Source organism: Suncus etruscus, chromosome 7, assembly GCF_024139225.1.
Source record: "Suncus etruscus isolate mSunEtr1 chromosome 7, mSunEtr1.pri.cur, whole genome shotgun sequence".
NCBI lineage: Eukaryota > Metazoa > Chordata > Mammalia > Eulipotyphla > Soricidae > Suncus > Suncus etruscus.
The window spans coordinates 53,766,969-53,792,080 of record NC_064854.1 but is presented as its reverse complement, the minus strand read 5'-3'; the positions used below and the strand labels follow the sequence as shown (position 1 = coordinate 53,792,080).

The 25,112-nt window shown below is 48.1% G+C and overlaps 2 protein-coding genes across 2 annotated transcripts in view; one reads left to right on the top strand and one right to left on the bottom strand.

Moving 5' to 3' along the window:
- Positions 1–8,687, top strand: part of DHX9 (DExH-box helicase 9) — a 30,816-nt gene extending 22,129 nt beyond the window's left edge. The window contains exons 18-28 of the mRNA XM_049776414.1: positions 180–274; positions 973–1,046; positions 1,518–1,670; positions 3,966–4,126; positions 4,210–4,321; positions 4,680–4,841; positions 4,949–5,076; positions 5,695–5,924; positions 6,025–6,140; positions 7,108–7,308; positions 7,970–8,687. Of these exons, the coding sequence (XP_049632371.1) occupies positions 180–274; positions 973–1,046; positions 1,518–1,670; positions 3,966–4,126; positions 4,210–4,321; positions 4,680–4,841; positions 4,949–5,076; positions 5,695–5,924; positions 6,025–6,140; positions 7,108–7,308; positions 7,970–8,420 (1,883 nt within the window). The 3' untranslated portion in view covers positions 8,421–8,687. The remainder of the gene's footprint in view (positions 1–179; positions 275–972; positions 1,047–1,517; positions 1,671–3,965; positions 4,127–4,209; positions 4,322–4,679; positions 4,842–4,948; positions 5,077–5,694; positions 5,925–6,024; positions 6,141–7,107; positions 7,309–7,969) is intronic.
- A 1,022-nt stretch (positions 8,688–9,709) lies between these two features.
- On the bottom strand, positions 9,710–24,575 carry SHCBP1L (SHC binding and spindle associated 1 like). Its single transcript, XM_049776498.1, has 9 exons — positions 24,420–24,575; positions 23,744–23,952; positions 22,463–22,549; positions 22,174–22,392; positions 18,801–18,906; positions 17,730–17,883; positions 16,029–16,279; positions 12,085–12,207; positions 9,710–10,048 (listed from the first exon to the last, which is right to left on the bottom strand). Exons 1-9 carry the CDS (start codon positions 24,546–24,548, stop codon positions 9,797–9,799), a joined length of 1,530 nt encoding a protein of 509 aa, XP_049632455.1. The 5' UTR covers positions 24,549–24,575; the 3' UTR covers positions 9,710–9,796.
- Between the last annotated feature and the right edge of the window lie 537 nt (positions 24,576–25,112).

The window sequence follows — 25,112 nt, the reverse complement described above, 5'->3', positions numbered from 1 at the left end:
GCTCTGAGAGAAAGAGTTCAGTTCAATTCCCAGTATCCTTGGGTCTGCCAGCACTACCAAGAGCAAACCCCAAGGACTACTGCCCTTGAGCAATTGCTGGTGGGTGGCCCAGGGACCACCGTGCACACAAACCTGCAGAGCTGTTTCTAGCTGTCCTTCACCCTGCCTTCCTGTTGCAGGCAGCCACAGGTACCAGATCCTACCTCTGCACTCTCAGATTCCTCGGGAGGAACAGCGCAAAGTCTTTGATCCAGTACCAGATGGAGTGACCAAGGTAAAAACAAATCAGTGCCATTATAAGAGGAGCCACTAGTCAAATATAGGGACCTTCAGAGCTCTCCTCTGAATTGGTGCTACTTTAAGAGAAGTTTGAAAGGGTTTCATTTCAGTCTTCTGTGTGTCTTCTTGGGTATTCTAGTATCCCTGTCTTATGTGGGAGCAGTATATAAGATTTTTTGGTGTTGCTTTTTGTTTAACCCTTTTTCTTTCTTTCTTTCTTTCTTTCTTTCTTTCTTTCTTTCTTTCTTTCTTTCTTTCTTTCTTTCTTTCTTTCTTTCTTTCTTTCTTTCTTTCTTTCTTCCTTCCTTCCTTCTTCCTTTCTTCCTTCCTTCCTTCCTTCCTTCCTTCCTTCCTTCCTTCCTTCCTCCCTCCCTCCCTCCCCCCTCCCTTTCTTTCTCTCTCTCTCTCTCTCTCTCTCTCTCTTTCTTTCTTTCTTTCTTTCTTGACCACATCCGGCAGTGCTCAGGGGTTACTCCTGGCTGTCTGCTCAGAAATAGCTCCTGGCAGGCACGGGGGACCATATGGGACACCGGGATTGGAACCAACCACCTTTGGTCCTGGATCGGCTGCTTGCGAGGCAAACGCCGCTGTGCTATCTCTCCGGGCACCTTGTTTAACCCTTTTTAAGTTTACTTAAGTCATACAGGAAAATACTTTTCAGCTTGTAATGTTTTACTCATCATTGCTCTTCAGGTTATTTTGTCCACAAATATTGCCGAGACAAGCATCACCATAAATGATGTTGTTTATGTCATTGACTCCTGCAAGTAAGTCGGGGAACCTCTTCATCCTAGAATAAATAATAATATTTTATTAAGAGTTGAAAAGCATCTTAGCTTGCCAATGCTGCTGATCGCTTCTCTGCAAAGATTAGTGATCATTGTGCTACTCACCAAAAACAGGCAATTCCAGGGGCAGAGGGGGAGATCAAGGTGGGAATCTTGCGTACTTGGTCCATGGGTGATCCATATGGTCCTTTAAGCATCACCAGGCGTAAATGCAGTCTCTTGGTTGAGGACTCAGACCCCAGGAGTTGGCAGAGAAGAGGCTGTTCCAACATGAGCACAGTAGGTGCAGCGGGTGGGTCACTTGGCTAGGGGTCTTCTGGCCTTAAGTAGTGGGCTCCATCAAACTGAGCTTGTCAGGCACTAGTACAGCTATCTCCTTTGCCTGGCTCACTGCACAGCACCTCTCCCAGTTGCCCTGCCCCAGGTGAACAAAAGGCTCTTGTTTTGCAGGCAGAAAGTGAAGCTGTTCACTGCTCACAACAACATGACCAATTATGCCACGGTGTGGGCTTCCAGGACCAACCTGGAGCAGCGCAAAGGCCGAGCTGGCCGAGTACGCCCTGGCTTCTGCTTCCACCTCTGCAGTCGTGCTCGCTTTGACCGGTACCCATTTTTTCTCTTTCCTCTCTCTCCTCACCCTCACCCCTACCCCCACATGGTAGAAGCTATTGTTGCTGCTGACTTTGTGTATAAAGAGAAACTGGGTTGTTGGACTATTGAAGGTGAGGTTGAAATCAGATATTGCGGATATTGGCCAGACTTGGAGGAGAACGTACTGTCATTGATATTTGTTCTTCTCGTAGTACCTTCTCTCAGGTTAACCATAGAACAGGGGCTGGAGAGATAGCATGGAGGTAGGGCATTTGCCTTGCATGCAGAAGGATGGTGGTTCGAATTCCACCATCCTATATGGTCCCTGGAGCCTGCCAGGAGTAAACCCTGAGCGCTGCCGGGTATGGCCCCGCTCCCCCCAAAAACACCATAGAACCATAGAAAAATCTTTGCCTAAGGGTACAGTAGTACTGCCCTAGAGCCTGATTAAAACCCAAGTTTCTTTTTTTTGGTTTTTCGGGCCACACCCATCTGATGCTCAGGGGTTACTCCTGGCTAAGTGCTCAGAAATTGTCCCTGGCTTGGGGGGACCATATGGGACATGCCTGGGGATCGAACCGCGGTCCTTCCTTGGCTAGCGCTTACAAAGCAGACACCTTACCTCTAGCACCACCTCGCTGGCCCAAAGCCCAGGTTTCTTGCATTGAAGCTTCAAGGCCTTTTGAGATAGGGGCATGTTTTTTTCTCCTTTAAGTCCTTTTACTTAGTTGAGCATAAAATCTATGTGAGAGATTGTTAGGCAGACTAATGGGGATTTGCTATCATGCTGGTGAGCATGGGGCTATTGAGCCTCAGAAGTTAAGGGTGGGGCTAGGGATAATGCAGTGAGTGAGGCACTTACTTGCTTTGGCCAACCTGATTTTGTCCTCAATAACATGTTCCCCCTAAACACTGGAGGTGTGTCCCACCTCCATCTCTCCAAGAAAAAAGTACATATGATGATTTCAGTTGTCGTGTGATCTTCAGAAATAAGCACCATGCTTTACATGCTTGATAAGGAAGTTAAACCACTGCCTTATGTATGTGTGTATGTAAAGGCATGGGGAATCTTACCTTGGGAGTTATAAATTTTTTTTTTTGGTTATTTTTGTTTTGTTTTGTTTTGTTTTTTGGTTTTTTGTTTGTTTGTTTGTTTTTGGGTCACACCCGGCTGTGCTTAGGGGTTACTCCTGGCTATCTGCTCAGAAATAGCTCCTGGCAGGCACCGGGGACCATATGGGGTGCCGGGATTTGAACAAACCACCTTAGGTCCTGGGTCGGCTGCTTGCAAGGCAAACTGCTGTGCTATCTCTCCGGCCCTGGGAGTTTTAATTTTCACTATCATGTGGTGTAGATAGTTCATTATCTGTCGAAGTTGATCACTTTGTGGGTTTTTTTTCTGGTCACACCCATTTGATGCTCAGGGATTACTTCTGGCTAAATGCTTAGAAATTGCCCCTGGCTTGGGGGGACCATATGGGATGCCAGGGGATCGAACCGTGGCCTTCCTTGGCTAGCGCTTGCAAGGCAGACACCTTACCTCTAGCGCCACCTCACCGGCCCCGAAGTTGATCACTTTGTTCCAGCAGTGTTGGTATCACTGTAACTGGATCATGGGAACCTGCATTGTGAATATTTATAGGAAAAAGCCTAAATTTGAGGCTTTCATATCTAGATTCTTGTTGCATATCAGCCCTTGGATGGGGCTGGATGGTGATGGGATGGAGAGGCCTTTCACCTCCATCCCAGGCCACACATCTGGAAGCCCTTCCAGCCGGCGGGTCTAACAGATTTAAATACTGTTTATTCCTGTACAATGCACAATGCTGCAATATTTCTCCCATCTATGAAATGAGAAACCACCTGTTTCCTTGTTACAAAGGAAGAGTTTAATGGCTAACGCAAAGGGACATTTGAAAACTGCGTGAGCCAATAATGTAAACACTGAGAATTGTGCTTAACATAGTATGCAATCATTACATGCCTGTATTATTGTAGAGTGAAAGGATGTTAAGAGTCATCAACAAAACAAAATTATGGCTATGTTGAAAAGCGGATTTTGAGGGGAATGTTGGGTGTTCATAGTCCCTACAGACATCTGAGCTGTCCTGTGTCCTCCACTGCTCGGCTAAAGGCACCATCACAATCATGGCTTCCCTTGCTCAGCTTTTCACTGTGGTGCCTAGAGTCTTAGTCTTTGGTGGGTGCTTGTGGAAAGTGTTGGACCCCTGGTTGTCCTGCAGGAGCCTGGTCTGCCTTGGTGACATTGTGGGGGAGAGTTCTTTATTTCACCCTTGTTCTCCCTAGACTTGAGACACACATGATCCCTGAGATGTTCCGAACCCCCCTACATGAGATTGCCTTGAGCATCAAGCTTCTCCGTTTGGGAGGAATCGGCCAGTTCCTAGCCAAGGCCATAGAGCCTCCGCCTTTGGATGCTGTGATTGAAGCTGAGCACACACTCAGAGGTACATGCCTGGAGTAGAGATTGGGGGGGGGGGCGGTTGCGGGCCCGCCCCATCTGCTCACCGGCATCTCCTTGCGCCCACAGAGTTGGATGCACTAGATGCCAATGATGAGCTGACTCCCTTGGGCCGAATCTTGGCGAAGCTTCCCATTGAGCCCCGTCTTGGCAAAATGATGATAATGGGGTGTATCTTTTAGTAAGTGCTATGTTCAATCACTCACAGCAGAACGGTAGAAGAACTTCAGAAGCTGCTCCTCCGGTGTAGGGGAGGAGAAATTTGTGTCCTCTAGCCATTAGCTGCTGTGGGAGCAGAGTGAGAAGTGTAGGCCACTTGGGGAAAGGGCCTGGAATCTTGGGATAAAAGTGACCACATCTGCCCCCCACCCCACTAGTCAGGATGGGTGCCAGATTTCTTTTCTGCTCCTGCAGAGAGCAGCTGTCCGGTTCTCCTAAGTCAGCCAGTGGTGGGCTAATGAAATGGGCTGTTTCGATAGTTTTGGTGTACTTCCACTCCCCTGTCTAACGTGCTGGGCCCCCCCTACCCTATTTCACAGTGTGGGAGATGCTGTGTGCACTATCTCTGCTGCCACCTGCTTTCCTGAGCCATTCATCAGTGAGGGCAAGCGGCTCGGCTACATCCATCGCAACTTCGCTGGGAACCGGTTTTCTGATCATGTGGCCCTGCTCTCTGTGTTCCAAGCTTGGGATGATGCTCGGTATGGCGGGAGAGGAGGTGAAGGGAAGAGAAGAGGGCTGCTGTGAATGAAGGGGAGGCATTGCTGGGGACAAAGGCGGTGATCTTCAGCTGCTGTGTGTGTTTCAGAATGGGAGGTGAAGAAGCAGAGATACGCTTCTGCGAGCACAAGAGGCTCAACATGGCCACTCTGAGGATGACCTGGGAGGCCAAGGTCCAGCTCAAGGAGATCCTCATTAATTCAGGCTTCCCTGAAGGTACCATGCTTGAGCTTCCTCTGCACTCTGGTGGTTTCTTGGTTATTAATGGGGTTTAGACAGCCTTTGTTGGGCCATAACCAACAGTACAGGCCTGCGCCCCTCTGGCTCTCGGTTGGGGTCACTCTAGCAATGCTCATATGGGAAGGAGATCAGGAGAAACAGCCTGTCACAAGTAAAGCAAACACTTTCGTCCCTGTATTATTCCCATAGTCCCTAATTTAACTTTGTTGAAGGAGGTGCTGGTGCTCAGGGGCACTGTGGATGGGCAGCCAGTGTAGTGTCTGGGTGGTACTGGGGCCATGGGTCAGCGAGTTGGGGCACATGTCTGAATCTTGCCCCCACATCCCATGGACCAGAGTGTTGCAGCACCGCAAGGGTCAAACTAACACCATAGAATCCAAACTTTGAACAATCTGGTGCCCCATCACAAAGCAAGTCACTGCTCCCTTGGGAGTTTTTCTGGCTCTTGCTGGGTAAAAAGAAATTCTGGTTTGGGTGTCAGGGCTTCTCAAGGTACTTTGATGAGGGAGAGAAGTCACTTCAGAATGGTGGTCTTGAGATGTGACCAAAATCCCAGAGAGGCAGTGTCTAATGTTTCCCCATTCCTCTTTGAAGACTGCCTGTTGACACAGGTATTCACAAACACCGGACCAGATAATAACCTGGACGTCGTCATCTCTCTCTTGGCCTTTGGTGTATACCCAAATGTGTGTTACCACAAGGAGAAGCGGAAGATCCTCACCACAGAGGGCCGAAATGCGCTCATCCACAAGTCCTCAGTCAACTGCCCCTTCAGCAGTCAGGACATGAAGTACCCTTCACCTTTCTTTGTCTTTGGTGAAAAGGTGAGTCATGTTTGGATCAGCTGGTGGTCTCCACCACATGCTTCATCGCTGTGGAGCCCCAGATTGCCGCAGGTGCAATAACTGTCCCTTCCTTCTGCAGATCCGCACTCGGGCCATCTCTGCAAAAGGCATGACCTTGGTCACCCCCTTGCAGCTGCTGCTCTTTGCCTCCAAGAAAGTCTTCTCTGACGGCCAGATCGTGTTGGTGGATGACTGGTAGGGTGGTGGATTTTTCTGGTGTTGTTCCAGATACCATGCACAGGGGTCAGAGTGGTGTAGCAGCCAGGGAGAGAGCACTTGCTTTGCATGTGACTTATCTGGGTTCCATCCCTGGCACCCACATGGACCCCCAAGCCCACCAGGACTGATTCCTGAGTGTAGAGCTGGGAATAAACTCCCAGAATGTTGTGGGGTCTACCCCTGCAAAATAAGATGTCATGTGTGAAAGAAAGCGAGCACTGGCTTTTACAGAGGGGCGAGAACCAATATACCATTCAAAATGTGGGCAGGTGTCTAGAGCCATGTGACATCCAAAGGAGCCCTTAGCCTTGGGATCTCACTCCTGCTCTTCTGTCCTTTGTAACACTAAAATGCCTTCATGTTCTTGTCCTGAGAAAAGCTGGCCAGCAGGAACAAAAGCCTTTAAGGTTTGCCCGTGTCCACTAGCTTTAATACATGGGGTGAGGATTAATGAGGGGCTTGGCCTCTTAACCTTACCGAGGAAGACCTCACCCAACACTAGGACTTTAGATTTTAAATATTAATAAAACAATGGGGGGTGTGGAGAGAGAGCATAAGGTAGGGCATTTGCCTTGCATGCAGAAGGACAGTGATACAAATCCCAGCATCCCATATGGTCCCCCAAGCCTGCCAGGAGTGATTTCTGAGCATAGAACCAAGAAAATGGCGACCATCTTGAGTCCATTGAGAACTAAGTCTTTTGTTCAATGGTGGCAGGCCTTTCTGCTCCTGAGAAAAACACACCCTTTAAAAACCAGCACCTCCTAATAGCCAGTGATGGGATAGATGCACCTCTGGCCATGTGCTTAAAACCCTTCCGATGACTGGAATGGCACCAGACTGAGGCAGACACACGGCCAGAGGTGCATCTATCCCATCACTGGCTATGCTTACGATTAGGAGGTGCTGGTTTTAAAGGGTGTGTTTTTCTCATCACTCTTAGGATTAGGTTGCAAATCTCCCATGAAGCTGCTGCCTGCATCACAGGCCTCCGGGCCGCCATGGAGGCTCTGGTGGTGGAAGTCACCAAGCGGCCTGACATCATCAGCCAGCTGGACCCAGTCAACGAGCGGATGCTAAATATGATCCGCCAGATCTCTCGGCCCTCAGCTGCAGGCATCAATCTCATGATCGGCAGTGTCCGGTAAGACTTCCATGCCACCCCGGCCCCTGTGCACACTGAGGATCTTGGGCCTGATGGAGGCCTTGGATTAAGGCAGTAGCTCAGGCCAATTCTGGCCAGCACACTTGGGAAGGGATTTAACTACAGAAAAGGCAAAATATTCCAGCAAACACCCACAGTCTCTTGACCTCCATGTAGTAATGATCAGCACTTTATAGTTTATATGTGTATGCCATACACATACCTGTTTCTTGGGAGTGACGCTGCAGGGGGTATGTGCAGGTTGGAGGCCTGAATAAATGGCTGCAAGTAGGGTTCAGAGGGAGGGAGGGAGTAGGTGAGTTAGTCGGAGAGGAGGCAGCCCCGAATAAGACTGAAATGGGGATGGGTAGCAGTTTCCGGGCAACTGCGCCAGCAGGTCCTAAACACTTGGACTCTTGTCCAGAAGACCTGAGTTACTGGAGTGTTCTGTTGCCCATTTGCTTGTGCCACCCCCCAATCTTTTGTTTGCTGCAGAGAACACTGAAGTGTAAGCTAAGACCATTGTTCAGAAATGAGTCAGCAAGTTAAAAAATACTGGGGAATGGGCACAGGCAGGAAGCTGGAGGGCAGAATCTCTTGCTCCAGTGGGAGAATGGGGAGCAAGATTTCCATACGGTGCTTACTGTGTAAATCTCCCCAGGTACGGAGATGGGCCCCGGCCCCCCAAGATGGCACGCTATGACAACGGTGGCGGCTACGGGAGCAGCTATCGTCGGGGAGGTGGAGGCTATGGCTCTGGAGGCTACGGCTCTGGAGGCTACGGCTCTGGAGGCTATGGCTCTGGAGGCTACGGCATGGGCAGGGGCTATGGGGGTGGTGGTGGGGGTGGCGGTTTTGGCGGCAGCTATGGTGGCTCCAACAACTACATGGGTGGCTATGGGGGTGGCGGGGGCTTCCGGGGCCCCATGCGTGGGGGCTTCCGGGGGGGTGCAGGAGGGGACTTCAGAGGGGGTGCAGGAGGGGACTTCCGGGGAGGTGCAGGAGGGGACTTCCGGGGGGGAATGGGAGGCTTCCGAGGGGCTGGAGGGTTCCCACGAGGTGGAGGTTTTGGTGGGGGTTATTTTGGACAAGGAAGAGGTGGGGGCTATTAGCCACAAGCACATCGAGACCTTGGCGGATGCATGCTACCGAGTGTTCTGGGGTGTCACCGCCACTCCCCCATTTTTCCCCTCAGCCCAGGGTTCCCAGGTTCTGTGCTTGTAGTTGCTGCAAAACCAAGCATATAGGCCCATTAGTGATTTTTGTTTATATTATGTAAAATAATGATAGATAGTACCACAGTTTGTATTTTTTTTCTTTAAAGTATTTTCCTGCCTCTTGTTTTATGAATATAGTAGGGAATAAAGTATTACACTGAATACTGGCCCTATATTAATGGTTGACCTTCAAAGTTGAGAATATTTTACAATGCCTTTTACACTTGTTTTAAACATCAGAAGAAAAAAATTTTACTTCCTGTTTCAAAACTACTGCTTGATCCTATCTATACCAGCCTTGGAGTTGAAGTGTTTTTGCAGAAAATTACCTGTTCACGTGAACCCTCTCCAGAACACAAGTGTGAATGAACTGGGGCTAAACAGTTTCTAATAAGATTTAAGTGAGCAGTCTCTTCATTTCATTGTAGACAGAATTAAGTTTTTCTTAACCCTTTTTAATTCTTATTGACTTGATACCTTTCTGTTTAAATAAAATTTGTCAGTGTAATACATAACAAAATTCTTGGGTGGTTTGCTTGCTTTGTCTCAGATTACAGAGTACTATTACTAGACTCATAGTTTTATTAAGAGTTGCAGAACACAGGGGCCGGGCGGTGGCGCTGGAGGTAAGGTGCCTGCCTTGCCTGCTCTAGCCTAGGATGGACCGCAGTTCGATCCCCCGGCGTCCCATATGGTCCCCCAAGAAGCCAGGAGCAACTTCTGAGCGCATAGCCAGGAGTAACCCCTGAGCATCACAGGGTGTGGCCCAAAAACCAAAAAAAAAAAAAAAAAAAAGGTTCTCTTTTGGGGCCGGGCGGTGGCGCTAAAGGTAAGGTGCCTGCCTTGCCTGCGCTAGCCTAGGACGGACCGCAGTTCGATCCCCCGGCGTCCCATATGGTCCCCCAAGCCAGGAGCGACTTCTGAGCACATAGCCAGGAGTAACCCCTGAGCGTCAAATGGGTGTGGCCCAAAAACCAAAAAAAAAAAAAAAAAAAAAAGAGTTGCAGAACACTTAACCAACCCCTCCAGCCATGTAGAATTTCTAGGTGTAAAGGATACACGGGCCAGGGGTCGAATGGTGCACTTTTTAGCTTTGCACAGAAGCAGACGTTTCAGGGATGCAAATTTGAAGATGTGCAGAAATGTCAACCTCAACAAGCGAAAAAATGAGTCATCAGGCAGAATCACTGCAGTCAGTGTATTTTGTTACGTTTATCCATGTAAGATACAATTTCTCTTAAGCTATGAAGCTGGAAGGTTAGGCTCTGGCCTTAGCTTGTGACAATCCTGATATCCCCCTTCAGGTTGGCCTCTATTTTGTTGTCATTCATCTCTACGTTCAGGTTCTGCATCACCTTGGCCAGCATCTTATCCTCTTTTTTATCTCCTGAGGCGGCTCGTTTGTTGAGGGCCTCTTCAGCTACAATGAAGAATTGCTCCATGGGTTGAAGGATGCTTACACCGTAGCCATTGTTGTTGTAAATGTGGTTATTTGTCATCTTAAGTTTGGGGGCCGGAAGAACCTGTCAGATTATCAAGGTCAGTTTTTTTGTGGTTTTTAAAAAATGACCAGAGAGCTCATACACCGATCTCTTAGGTCACACAACCTGCAGTGTAGGCACAGAACCAGGCTCTTTAGTGCACTCAGGTATATATGTTCCCACTCCAGCCATCCTTCAGGCCTTGTATACCCTGAATTCAATTACTATCAAAAAAAGGGCGGTGTGAGAAATAGGACAGGGTAAAGGCACTTGCCTTATCCCGGCCCCCTTTTATGGTCTGCCTAACACTGCCAAGCATAGAGCCAAAAGCCATCCCTGAGCACTGCCAAGTATGGCCCAAAATCCAACTGTAAGAGAATGAGTATGTGCATGTTTGAAACACTTGTATTTGCCCCTTTCTCACATTCAAACTGGGACCGGAGCAATAACACAGTGGTTGCATGCGTCCAACACAAGACGGACCACATGTTTGCCAGGAGCGACTTCCGAAAGCAGAGCCAGGAGTAACCCCTGAGCATTGCTGGGTGTGACCCAAAAAAAAATTCAAATAGAAGGCCAGTGTGATAACCAGCAGTAGGGTATTTGCTTTGCACGTGGCTGACCCAGATGGACCCGTGTCCCATATGGTCCCCCAAGCCTGCCAGGATCAATTTCTGAGCGCCACTGGGTGTGGTCCAAAAAACAAAATACCGTATTTTCCGGTGTATAAGACGACTCCCTAATTTTGCAGTTAAAACATAGGTTTAGGCCTATATTCGCTGTATCAGACAACGTTCCTGTGCTCATATACCACAGTGAGCCAATCATAACAAAGGCTCTCTGACTGGCCAATCTGAGCAGGCTTTTTACAGTGTAGATTCAGTACAGAATATTGTCTAATTTGCATGCATAAAAAGCCTGCTTCGATTGGCTGAGTTAAGAGAGGCGGTCCGACCTTGAGAATGACTCGAGTTGGAAGACTGGTACCCAGAGTCGGTCTTATGCCAATAAACTTCTTTTTTTTTTTTTTTTTTTTTTTTTTTTTGGTTTTTGGGTCACACCCGGCAGTGCTCAGGGGTTACTCCTGGCTCCATGCTCAGAAATTGCTCCTAGCAGGCACGGGGGACCATATGGGACGCTGGGATTCGAACCGATGACCTCTTGCATGAAAGGCAAACGCCTTACCTCCATGCTATCTCTCCAGCCCCGCCAATAAACTTCTATTGTGAGGCCTTTTTGTCATCAGGTCAAGGATTCTTTTTCATTTTCCCCATTTTTCTGGACCTATGCAAACAACGGTGATTGCCACTATCACACCTTTACTATATTTTTTTTACTAATCCTTTAGGGGAAAAAAAATACAACTTACTGAACTTAAAAACAAATAACTAGGGGCCGGGCGGTGGTGCTAAAGGTAAGGTGCCTGCCTTGCCTGCGCGGTTCGATCCCCCGGTGTCCCATATGGTCCCCCGAGCCAGGAGCAACTTCTGAGCACATAGCCAGGAGTAACCCCTGAGCGTCACTGGGTGTGGCCCAAAAACCAAAAAAAAAAAAAAAAAAACTAGTAGAATGCCTGTCTTGAATACAGGCAGAGGATGGGAAGGGGGTAATGTTACACTGGTGAGTGGGGGGGGGGTGTTTTGGTTATGACTGTAACCCAACTATGATCATGTTACTTAAATAAAAAATATATTAAAAAGAGAGGCGGTCCGAGCAGCCTTGCAGTGATTGGTGCAGGATTGAGTTGGAAAATTCGTTTTGTGGCAATATTCAGACAATTTTCGTTTAGCAGCTTATTGAAACATTTTTCAGGATATACTCGGTGTATAAGATGACCCCCCCAATTTTCGGTTGACTTTTGTTTCAAAAGTTGTCTTTTACGCTGGAAAATACGGTAATTCAAATAGAAAGGATCAGTTAAAAGGCCAGGGAATGAGCTCAAAGGCTGAAGCCTGGGTTCATCCCTCAGGCACCTCCAGGTGTGCAAACCACCCCCCCCCCAAATAACCACTCAACCCAGCTAACCTTGCTTATACTCAGCTTTCTTAAACCTATTTCTGTATTAAAAGAGAGAATACCTTCATATTTACTCCACCTACAGTGCTCTTGGAACTGTCAGTAGTTCGAAGATTATTGCAATGGTGAATTTCATTCCTTTCCAGAACAGCTGTGCTTCCAGGGTATAGCTCGACCCCTGCCCCCTAGGGAGACAAACAATCCTAAAAATGAGAGATCACAGCAGGGAGGATGCTGGCCTTTCATGTGGCCTGCCTAGGTTTGAATCCCTGGCACCCCATATGGTTCTCCAAGCCCTGCCAGCTCTTTGAGCACAGGGCCAGAAGTCAAACCCAGAGCACCACAGGACATGGCCCTCAAAACAAACTAGCAAAAGGGGAAAAAGAAAAGAGGTGGAACCCACGCATATGCATCCCACGCATATGCATCACTGAGTTTCCTTGGACTTGATGGTGATTCTCAGCAATTTCAACCACAGGTCAGACCTGTTATAAAATACTGAAAATGGCAGGCCAGAGGTAATATACTGCCAGTATGGCATTTGCCTTATAGGTGGCTAACCCAGGTTCAGCCCCTAGAGACTCTTGAGACCCATGAATAATGTCTGAGCACAATCCGTAAAACACGATACAATGCTGAAAATGAGGGGCCAGAAAGATAGTGGTAGGGCATTTGCCTTGCTTGCAGCCAATCCAGGTCAGATAGTGGCTCAATTCTCAGAATCCCATATAGTCCCCCAGCCTGCCAGGAATAACCCCTGAGCGCTGCTGGCTATGATCACTCCTCCAAAAATGCTGAAAATCAGGGCTGGAGCAATAACGCAGCAGTAAGGCATGCAACTGACCCAGGACAGACCTCGGTTTCTATCCCCAGCATCCCACATGGTCGCCCAAGCCAGGAGCAATTTCTGAGTGCATAGCCATGAGTAACCCCTGAGCATCAGTGGGTGTGGTCCCAAAACCGGGAAAAGTATGCTGAAAATGAGCAATTAGGTGAAGGTTAAAGCCCATTGTTCTCCAACCTCTCCCAAGTACTATAAAGAAAAGGAAAATTTCTTTGTAAAATATGTTTAAAAAGAATATTGGGGCAGGACAGAGAGATAGCACAATGGTATAGTGTGTGCTATGGACCTGGGTTCAATTCCCTCTTTCACATCTGGTCTCCTGCCAGGAGTGATTTCTGAGCAGAGAGCCAGGAGTAACCCGAGTGCCCACGGGTGTGACCTCCCCCAGAATAAATATTGGGGCCAGGGATAGTATAGCAGGTAAAGTATATTTTTGCCTTGCATGTGGCAGGCCCAGGTTCAATTCCCAGCATCCCCATAAGGTCAGTACTCCAATGAGCATTGCCAAGAGTAATGTATTTATTTATTTATTTATTTTTGGGTTTTGGGCCACACCCGGTGACGCTCAGGGGTTACTCCTGGCTATGCGCTCAGAAGTCGCTCCTGGCTTGGGGGACCATATGGGACACCGGGGGATCGAACAGCGGTCCATCCAAAGCTAGCGCAGGCAAGGCAGGCACCTTACCTCTAGCGCCACCGCCCGGCCCCCAAGAGTAATTTCTGAGTGCAGAGCCAGGAGTAATCAGGTGTGGTCCCAAAACCAAAAAAAAATTTTTTTCTTTATAAAAAGTTGATCTTATAAAATCTTTAAGCAATTCTTTTTTTGTTTTTGTTTTTTGTTGGATTTTTTTTGAGGTCACACCCCACAGCACATAGGGGTTACTCCTGGCTCTAAGCTCATAAATCGCTCCTGGCAGTCTCGGGGGACTATATGGGATGCCAGGCAAACACCTTACCTCCATGCTATCTCTCCAGCCCCAAAGCAATTCTTTTCATAATTAGAAAACCTGGTTTAGGGCTGGAGAGATAGCAGAGCGGTAAGGCATTTGACTTGCATGCAGGACAGTGGTTCGAATTCAGGCATCCCATATGGTCCCCAAGTCTGCCGGGAGCGATTTCTGAGCATAGAGCCAAGAGTAACTCCTCGGTGCTGCCGGGTGTGACCCAAAAACCAAAAAGAGAAAACCTGGTTTACCTCTGTCCCGCGCAAGTCAAAGTCTGGTTTTCTTTGGTTTCTACTCAACTAGTCTGGAAATTGCAATAAGATTTTTCAAGTCACAAAACCACATGAGGAAAAAAAATGACTAGGGGCCGGACCTGTGGCCCAGGCTGTAAGGTGTCTGCCTTGCGTGTGCTAGCCTGGGACAGACGGCAGTTAGATCCCCAGGCATCCTATATGGTCCCCCAAGCCACAAGTGATTTCTGAGCGCATAGCCAGGAGCCCTGAGCATCACGGAGTGTGGCCCAAATACAAAAACAAAAAGCCTGACTAAAAATTTCAAATCGGGGGCCGGGCGGTGGCGCTGGAGGTAAGGTGCCTGCCTTGCCTGCGCTAGCCTAGGACGGACCGAGGTTCGATCCCCCGGCGTCCCATATGGTCCCCCAAGAAGCCAGGAGCAACTTCTGAGCGCATAGCCAGGAGTAACCCCTGAGCGTCACAGGGTGTGGCCCAAAAACCAAAAAAAAAAAAAAAAAAATTTCAAATCGAACCAGGCACCATTATCTAATTTAAAGAACTGTGTTTATAAAGTAATGGATAATTGAGTTTTATTTCTATATCAGTTCCATTCCCAGTGCTCCAGTGCTCCTATACCCATCCCACCTTACTCCTACCACCACCACCACCCCCCTTTGACAGGCATGTTAAGCTCAGTGGTTTCAGCTCAGATCTTTGTGTTGTCCAGAATGGTTGAGTTGGGCTGGAGCAATAGCACAATAGGTAGGGCATTTGCCTTGCGCAATGCTTCCAACCCAGGTAGGACCCAGTTTGATTTCCTGCTCCCCATAGGGGCCCCAAACCTGTCAGAAGTAACCCCTGAGCACAAAGAGCTCCCCACCCAAAAAAAAAAAAAACAGAAACAAAGTTGAGTCTGCTTGGGTCTAGCTCTGCCACTTTCCACCCCCCAGGAGCCCCGACCCTTGGTCCCCCCACCACTTCCCTTTCTCCTTCCAAAAAAGCACTTTTTTTTTTTAATGTTTAAATTAGGGCCAGAGAGCTAATATAGAGGTTAAGGCACTTAATTGCCTTGCTGAGTGAAATATTAGGGGCTGGAGAGAGCATACATAGCGAATAAGTTGCCTTAAAGACAGCAGACCCGGGCCCGGAGAGATAGCACAGAGGCGTTTGCCTTGCAAGCAGCCGATCCAGGACCAAAGGTGGTTGGTTCGAATCCCGGTGTCCCATATGGTCCCCCGTGCCTGCCAGGAGCTATTTCTGAGCAGACAGCCAGGAGTAACCCCTGAGCATCGCCGGGTGTGGCCCAAAAACAAAAAAAAAAAAAAAAAAGACAGCAGACCCAGGGTTGGAGAAATAACATGGAGGTAAGGTATTTGCCTTTCATGCAGAAGGACGGTGGTTCGAATCCCGGCATCCCATATGGTCCCCTGTGCCTGCCAGGGGCGATTTCTGAGCATAGAGCCAGGAGTAACCCCTGAGCACTGCTGGGTGTGACCCAAAAACAAAAACAACAACAAAAAGACAGCAGACCCGAGTTCAATTCCCAGCATCCCATATAGTCCCTGAGTATACCAGGAATGACCCTGAGCCCTGAGTACTGAGTGTGGCCCAAAAACAAAAACAATAGAAAATTGGGCTGGAGCCAAGGCACAGCGGTAAGGCATTTGCCTTGCATGCTTCTGACCTAGGAAGGACCGCAGTTCAATCCCATATAGTCCCCCAAGACGAGCGATTTCTGAGTGCATGGCCAGGAGTAACCCGAGTGTCACTGGGTATGGGCCAAAATCAAAAAAATAAAAAAGGAAAGAAAAGAAAACTAAAATATTTGATAAAATATCTTGTCTCATTCAGAACCACTTGCCAAGAATTTAACTCATTCTTTGCTTAATTCCACCACTGACACCTCATGGTTCCCTGAGCACAGAACCAGGAGCAGCCTGAATACAAAAAAAAAACTTTCTGTGATTGCTAATAAGATAAAATACCTGGGCACCAGTTATCTCGCTGTCTGTGATAGTCAAAGCCGCACCTGTGAGCACACACACTCCTGTGCCCTCACACTTGAGCACACAGTTCTCCAAGGTCATGTGCCCCGACTCCACCACCACAATCCCGTCCACCGTCCCTTGCTGGATCAAAGACAGATGCATGAGTTTCACATTCTGCGCTTTGGACACCACGAAACTGTCATGGGATGGTTCGGAAGTGATCACGATTTCCTCTCTCTTCCCAACTCCTGTGTGTAGGGAGGAAACCCAGAATTCAGTCTGACTCGGTTGTTTTTTTTTTTTTGGGGGGGGACACAACTGGTGATGCTCAGGGGCTACTCCTGGCTATGCATTCAGAAATAGCTCCTGGCTTGGGGGACCCTATGGGACACAGGGGGATCGAACCGCGGTGGTCAGTCTTAGGTTAGCGCTTGCAAGGCAAATGCCCTACCACTTGGCCACCACTCCAGCCCCATGCCCATGACCCCAAATTTTTTTTTTTTTTTTTTTTTTGGTGTTTGGGCCACACCTGGCGTTGCTCAGAGGTTACTCCTGGCTGTCTGCTCAGAAATAGTTCCTGGCAGGCACAGGGGACCATATGGGACACCGGGATTCGAACCAACCACCTTTGGTCCTGGATCAGCTGCTTGCAAGGCAAACGCCACTGTGCTATCTCTCCGGGCCCCTAGACCCACAGTTTTAAGATGCGTATTCGTTTTTGCTCATCTTGTTTTTTAATATGGGGGGTTGACTTTGGGCTACACCTAGCTGTGTTCAGGATGCTGCACTCAATCACTTCTGGGAGGACCAGAGCGATATCACAGTGGTAGGGCGTTTGCCTTGCACGTGGCTGACCCAGGATGGACTTCAGTTCAATTCCCAGTGTTCCATATGGTCCCCCCAAGCCAGGAATGATTCCTGAGAGTATAGCCAGGAATAACCCCTGAGCGACATAAGGTGTGGCCCAAAAAACAAAAAAAAAAAAAAAAATCACTTCTGGGAGCTGGAGCCAATAGTACAGTAGGGTAGGATGTTTGCTGTGCACATGGTTGACTCAGGTTCGATCCTCTACATCCTATATAGTCCAGCCAAGACTGATTTCTGAGCACAGAACAAGGTGCAACCCAAGTGCCACTAGATGTGGCCCAAGTTCTCCCAAAAAAGAATCACTCCTGGTGGGCTTGCGCAACCCTGGGATGCTGAGAATTGAACCCAGATCAGCCACATTCAAGGCAAGCACCTTACCCACTGTCCTTCCCTCTGGCCCAATTTTTGCTAGTCTTATTTCTTCTCATATAGATAGTTCATATATATTATAATATTTTGGTCATACCTAGCAGTGTTTTAGGCTTATTCCTGGTTCTGTACTTGGGTTCAAGAGGACTATCTGGGATGCTGGGGATCAAATTTTGGTCAGCAGCATGCAAGGCAAGCACCCTCTCCACAGTGCTCTCTCTGGCCCCAAAGCACACTGTATAAGAAAGTCTATTACATTTGCTTTGCCACGTGGCCAACACTGGACTATATCAGTTTGATTGCCGGCACCCCATATGATCCTCATGCCTGCCAGGAGCAATTTCTGAGTGCAGAGCCAGGAGTAACCCCTGAGCACTGCTAGGTGTGACCCAAAAAAGCAAAAAGAAAGTGTTCACCATACACTGAGTGCTATGAAAAGATGGCCAAGGGAGCCCTGCTAACCCTTAATAATGATGTCATCGGTCAGTAAAGCCAGATTGACAGCCTGATATTCGCCTGGGAAAATGACCACTGTATCTCCACTGTAACAGCTGTCCAGAGCTAAATCCAGGTCATCATGCTGTTGAAGAAGTGTGTCTGAAGACAAGTCCTTTACCTGAAAAGGAGCCATCAATGTAGCTTTAGTGAAACAGGAAATAGTCGATCTGTATGAACAGCCTCTTCTCAAAGGCTGGCTTTTTACAGATGACACTATAACTATAAATACTGTATATACTAATGCTTGTAATACCCAAAATATCAATCCATCAATTAAGAAAAGCTCATGGGGGCCAAAGAGAGCATAGCAAGTAAGGCAAGGCACTTGCTTTGCTTGGGTTCGATTTCAAACACTCCACAAGGTCCCCCAAGTTTTATTCTTTATGTGATTATCTCTAAGTGTGCCCTGAAAACAGAATTTATCCTGCAGGGCCAAAGCGATAGCACAGTGGTAGGGCATTTGTCTTGTGTGCAGCCCACCCAGGATGAACCTGCATTCAATCCCCAGCATCTCCCTAGGCCTTCCAGGAGTGACTTCTGAGTGGACTCAGGAGGAACCCCTGAGAGCTGCTGGTGTGACCCAAAAAACAAAAACAAAAATTTCTTTTCTGGAGACTGGAGGGATAGCACAGCAATGGAGTGTTTGTCTTGAATGCAGCTGACCCAGGAGGGACCTGGTTCGATTCCCGGAACCCATGTGGTCCCCCAGACTGCTGGCAGTCATTTCTGAGTGCATGCAGAGCCAGGAGCAACCCTTGAGTGCTGCTGGTTGTGGGCCATAAACCAATCAATTAATAAAAAAATAAAAATTCTGGGACTGGAGAGATAGCATGGAGGTATGGTATTTGCCTTGCATGTAGAAGGACAATGATTCAAATCCCAACATCCCATATGGTCCCCTGAACCTGCCAGGAGTGATTTCTGAGCATAAAGCCAGGAGTAACCCCTGTACGCTGCTGGGTGTGACCCAAAAACCAAAATAAAAATTCTTCTCTGACTATATGAAAAGAGAACCAAAGGCGTTTCTTTTATTACCATTTCAGTGGTCATCACTTTTGCCACAATATGTGTTATTGTCTTCCCAAAGTCTCTTTTTCCTCTCCTTCGCCTCAGAATTCTTGGGAAGAAAGGACCATGAACTCTAGAGAGTGGAAAATAATACATTTCTGATGAAGAAAAATAAATTAGGATAACAGGTGTGAAAAACAGTCTACCCTCTAAAGAATAAAACAACTTGGTGCTAAGCATGCATAGAGGTTTCACTACATTTCAGTACCTTGAGCTCAATATGGAACTTTGGGCCATACCTGGTGATACTCAGGAGTTACTCCTGACTATGCACTCAGAAATTGGGGCCGGGCGGTGGCGCTCGAGGTAAGGTGCCTGCCTTACCTGCGCTAGCCTAGGAGACGGACCGCGGTTCGATCCCCCGGCGTCCCATATGGTCCCCCAAGCCAGGAGCGACTTCTGAGCGCATAGTCAGGAGTAACCCCTGAGCGTCACCGGGTGTGGCCCAAAAACCAAAAAAAAAAAAAAAAAAAAAAAAAAAAGAAATCACTCCTGGCTTGGGGAACTATATGGGACGTCAGGGGATCTAACTGTGGTCCATCCTAGGCTAGCGCATGCAAGGCCTTACCCCTTGCACCATTGCTCCAGCCCCTGATTTGTTTTTTTAAAAGACTTGGGGGGAGGGGCTGGAGACACAGCACAGCATTAGAGCATTTGCCTAGCATGCAGCCAATCCAGGACGGACAGTGGTTCTAATCCCAGCATCCCATATGGTCCCCCGTGCCTGCCAGGGGCGATTTCTGAACATAAAGCCCCAGAAGTAACCCCTGAACACTGCCAGGTGTGACCTAAAAAACAGAAATAAAATGAACTTGTTAAAAAATAAAATATATGGGCCCGGAGAGATAGCTCAGCGGCGTTTGCCTTGCAAGCAGCCGATCCAGGACCAAAGGTGGTTGGTTCGAATCCCGGTGTCCCATATGGTCCCCCATGCCTGCCAGGAGCTATTTCTGAGCAGATAGCCAGGAGTAACTCCTGAGCACTGCCGAGTGTGGCCCAAAAACCAAAAAATAAAATAAATAAATAAAAATAAAAATAAAAAATAGGGGCTGGTGAGGTGGTGCTAGAGGTAAGGTGTCTGACTTGCAAGCGCTAGCCAACGAAGGACTGCAGAGTTCAATCCGCAGGCGTCCCATATGGTCCCCCCAAGCCAGGAGTAATCCCTGAGCATAAAATGGGTGTGGCCCCCCCCCAAAAAAAAACAAAAAAATAAATAAAAGACTCGGGGCCACACAGGATAGTATTAAGGAATTTACTCCTGGCTCTGTACTCAGGGGGGACCATATGCGATGCTTACGATCAAACCCAGGTCACTATGCAAGGCAAATGCCTTCCCCTCTGCACTACTGCTGCTGCTCCATTAGTTCTGGCTTTTCTTTACAGTTCCAATTTCCTGCCTCTTAGTCATATAAGTGTCATCAGAAAAAATCTGGGGGCCGGGCGGTGGCGCTGGAGGTAAGGTGCCTGCCTTGCCTGCGCTAGCCTAGGACGGACAGCGGTTCGATCCCCCGGCGTCCCATATGGTCCCCCAAGCCAGGAGCGACTTCTGAGCGCATAGCCAGGAGTAACCCCTGAGCGTCACCGGGTGTGGCCCAAAAACCAAAAAAAAAAAAAAAAAAAAAAAAAAAAAGAAAAAATCTGAGGGGCTGGAAAGATAGCACAGCAGGTTGGGCATTTGCCTTGCATACAGCCAGTCTGGGTTTTATCCCCAGCATTCCATATGGTCCACTGACCTTGTCAGGAGTGATTTTTGTGCCCAGAGATAAGAGTAACCCTTGAGCACCGCCAGGTGTGGCCCAAAACCAAAACTAACCAACCAACCAAATAAAACGTTTAAAGAAAAAGAAAAATATGTGAGTATAATTTTGGCTCAGGGCCACATCCTACAGTACTCAGGAGCTATGCCTGGCTCTGTACACAGGAGGGATCCCTGGTGATGTTCAGGGACCATATGCGATGTCTGGGAGTCAAACCAGGGTCAGTGTGTGCAAAGCATCTTAACCCCCTGCTGTCTTTCCAGCCCTCCTCTTTTATTATTCTTTGGCTAAAGAATTTCAAATCTGGGGCCGGAGAGATAGCATGGAGGTAAGGCGTTTGCCTTTCATGCAGAAGGTCATCGGTTCAAATCCCGGTGTCCCATATGGTCCCCCGTGCCTGCCAGGAACAATTTCTAAACATGGAGCCAGGAGTAACCCCTGAGCACTGCCGGGTGTGACCCAAAAACCACAAAAAAAAAAAAAAAAGATTTTCAAATCTGAAATGGACTAGGTTTATAAGACTTCCCGGGCCCTGAGAGATAGCTCAGCAGTGTTTGCCTTGCAAGCAGCCAATCCAGGACCAAAGGTGGTTGGTTCGAATCCCGGTGTCCCATATGCCCCCCCCTCTCCTGTGCCTGCCAGGAGCTATTTCTGAGCAGACAGCCAGGAGTAACCCCTGAGCACCGCCAGGTGTGGCCCAAAAACCAACAACAACAACAACAAAAAAAAAACAAAGACTTCCCCCTCCAAGAAAAGGGTTTATGTGAATTGCACTCCGAAAAATAGTTTCTGGGCTGGAGGTTTGCTTGCATGTGCCCAACACAGTTCCATCCCTGGTATCTCAATTGGTCCCCAAGCCCACAACAGAGCCAGGAGTAACCTCTGAGCATTACCAGGTATGTCCGAAACTTCCTCTAAAAATAGTTTCCACAAGGCCCTAGCACCCCACATAGCCCCCCAAGCATGGCCACGAGTAGGCAACTAAGCACTACTAGTTGTAGCCTAAAAACGATATTTTTCAGTATTAGCAACTGCACTGTTTTTTTTTTGTTTTTTTTTTTTTGGTTTTTGGGCCACACCCAGCGGTGCTCAGGGGTTACTCCTGGCTGTCTGCTCAGAAATAGCTCCTGGCAGGCACGGGGGACCATATGGGACACCGGGATTCGAACCAACCACCTTTGGTCCTGGATCGGCTGCTTGCAAGGCAAATGCTGCTGTGCTATCTCTCCGGGCCCAACTGCACTGTTTTTACCCCAAATTGGACAGCTGGTGCTTTCTGTTATTTCAATCAGGGTAAGAAATATGACAAAGGGGCTGGAAAGGTGGCGCTAGAGGTAAGGTGTCTACCTTGCAAGTGCTAGCATAGGATGGACCAAGGTTTGATCCCCCGTCGTCCCATATGGTGCCCCCAAGCCAGGGGCCATTTCTGAGTGCATAGCCAGGAGTAACCCCTGAGCATCAAACGGATGTGGCCCAAAAAAACCAAAAAAACAAAACAAAACAAAAAAATATGACAAGAAAATGAATGAAATGACTGCATGTAACCTTGCTCTTTCTACCAATGTAGAATGATCATACATTACCGGAGGCGTAAATCTTCCCACATTTTCAGTAATCCACAGAGCATGACAATCTCATAGTATTTTTTCCAGCATTCAACAGCCTCTGCAACAGACAAATCTTCTTTGATGTTGCTCTGATATTCAATGAGCTCGACACGTTTGTTTTTATACTTATCCAAAGTCTTTTTAAACCGCTGTGCAATAGGCCCAGGTATTGTTCCATCTTGGATATCACACCACCTGAAAAGGAACCACGTAACTGCAGTGTTCCTCTGCTACAGTGTGCTGAGTGAGTTTTCATCATACTTACAAATTAATTCTTTCTTCGATCAAAGCTGTGTAATTCTCACAACTTTCTTCATCATCCCAGGCTCTCCAAAGAAAGTCATAAAAAAACCTGTGATCAAATTACATCAAGAGGATAGAGTGATGATAGCCACTACCATGATTACAATTTTAAAAAAATTCATGGGGTGGGGGGACCCTAGGAAATAGAAAATTGGGTAGGGCACTTGCTTTGCAGGCAGCTGTCCCAGATTAACTCCCAGCATTCCAAATGCCCCCCCCCCCAAGCACCACCAGGAGATATCCCTGAACACAGGGTTCGAAATAAGCCCTGAGTACCTCTGTATGGGGGGCTATGCCTCTTCCCATAAAAATATTCTGAAAATCGGATTTATTTTGTGGAAGTGGGATGAGTTTGGGCCACACTTAATGGAACTCCAGGCTTAGTCCTGGCTCTCTGCTCAAGGATCACACCTAAGAGTCAGGGCAGGGGACAATTTGTGGTGCTGGGAATTAAACCCAGCTCAGCTGCATATAATGCAAGCACCCTACCCTCTGTACTATCTTTTCGGATCCTATTTTAAGTACTTCAGTTTTTTGGGTTTGTTTTTGTTTTTGGGCCACACCCGGTTGCACTTAGGGGTTACTCCTGGCTCTGCGCTCAGAAATCGCTCCTGGCAGGCATGGGGGACCATATGGGATGCTGGGATTCGAACCAATGCCAGTTGTGGGTCAGCCACTTGCAAGGTAAATGCCCTACAGCTATGCTATTTCTCTGGCCCCTTTTTCAGATCAATTTTTTGAAGGACGATCATACAATAAAAGCTCCAGATTTCCTATTTTATCACAATGAAATTAAGATATAAATCAAATTTGTATGTGGAATTTGAGGCCCCAAATTCTGTGTTTAGAGCTTTCCTCAAATTGTCCTAATTCTTGAGAAACATAATGAATCTAGGTTTATAATGTCCTTAAATGTGAAAAACGAAAATATGCTAAGATGCTTAAGTGTGAACTATTGGGTGAGGGGCCTACATCTGCAGTTCCCAAGTGCTTCTTGGGAGACCATGAGGTGCCAAGGATGAAACCCAGAGCCTCACATAAGTGCTGGATCAATGAGTCATATCCTTGGCCCTAAATCTGAGAACTTATTACTACTAAAAAGTATAGGCTTTGTATGCAGGAATTCTGGGTTTGATCCCCAGCACCTCCTGGTCCCCAAAGCATTATGGCATCGTGGAGTCCCTGCACAGAACTTCAATTGAACAATGCTCCAGAGGTCCACAAAGTAAAAAAGTCCCACTACCTTACAACTTCCAATGCCAAAGCAATATCCTGGGTATCTTGTCCTTCCACGGGGTACACTTCCAAGAGGGGTACGCTATGCTCCAGCTCTTCCAGGATCTCATGCACCAGCTTCCTTGGAATATTTGCGATGTTGGATGAAAAGGGCTCAGCCACAGACACTGTGACTTTGAAACAAGATGATGAGCTTTGGCATGGTTTATAGGTCACCTAAGATGAATATTAGACCATTGTCACTATGGGGCTTTTTATGTCGGATATATGCTGTCTATAAAGTGTTTTCCTGGGGAGGAACAATAGTATAGCCAGTAAGGAATCTGCCTTGCACACAGCCCACAGGGTTCAATCCCCGGTGAGTGCAGAGCCGGGAGTAACCCCTGAACACCATCAGTTGTGGCTCCAAGACAAAAGAAATGTATTTCATGATATGCCTTTTTTTGGTTTGGTTTTGTCAGTGAATTGCAAGGCTGTGCCCGCCCTGCCCTGCTGTGCTCTCACTGTGGCCCCAATTTTTTAAATTATGCCTCCATAATCTACTTTTGGAGGAAGATGGGATGATGGATAATGTCCACTGGCCATGGAGTGGGACAAATCCTGGATCAGGCCTCAGTCTAATCTATCTCGATCTACCCTTTCTTTCCCTCAAGAACACAGAGGTGAGGCCAAAAAAGATTCACCTCCACCAGTATACCAACAAAAGGGATCGAAGATTCCTCATATTTCACAAAGAACAGCTCGGGGTTTGTCTTCCAGACGCCCAGCCAATGCTCTCGGAACTTGAGCTTTTCAGAGAGGTACTTGCTCATAGCTTGGTCGGCATCTTCGGCCTAGTGGAGGGGGGGAGGGTCTGCATGAACCCCAAGGTCCCTGCTGCTCGCTGCTTTGTGTCGGTAACTGTTGGGTTGAAGTTACTGGAAGAGTTATTGGACCCGGGAGGAGGACATTTGCCTTTCAGATGGCCGACCCAGGTTCGATTCCCTGCATTCCATAGGCCCACCCTCCAAGGCTGCCAAGAGTAGTAACCCCTGAGGGTGTGCCATCTCCCCGCAAAAGTCATTGGAGAGGTCTAGCAAGGGCTCACCCCACTCGGGGTTGGGGTGATGGGCCGGTTTGGAGGCTCAGATGGAAGGATCAACCTATCTTCTACCCCAGAGGTCCCAGCTTGTTGGGAGACCCCAGAGCTAGCGGAGAGACCCCCGGCCTGATAAGGACCCCAGGAGAGATCCGAAGCCCCGGGGGTCCACGTCCAAGGGCGTCCAGCGTCCGACTGTCACCTTGCAGCCCTGCAGCACCTCGTCGCAGTAGAGCGCCACCGTCTCCTCCCGCCACATGCCCCGCATCGGGGACACACACACGGCGGGCAGCGGCCG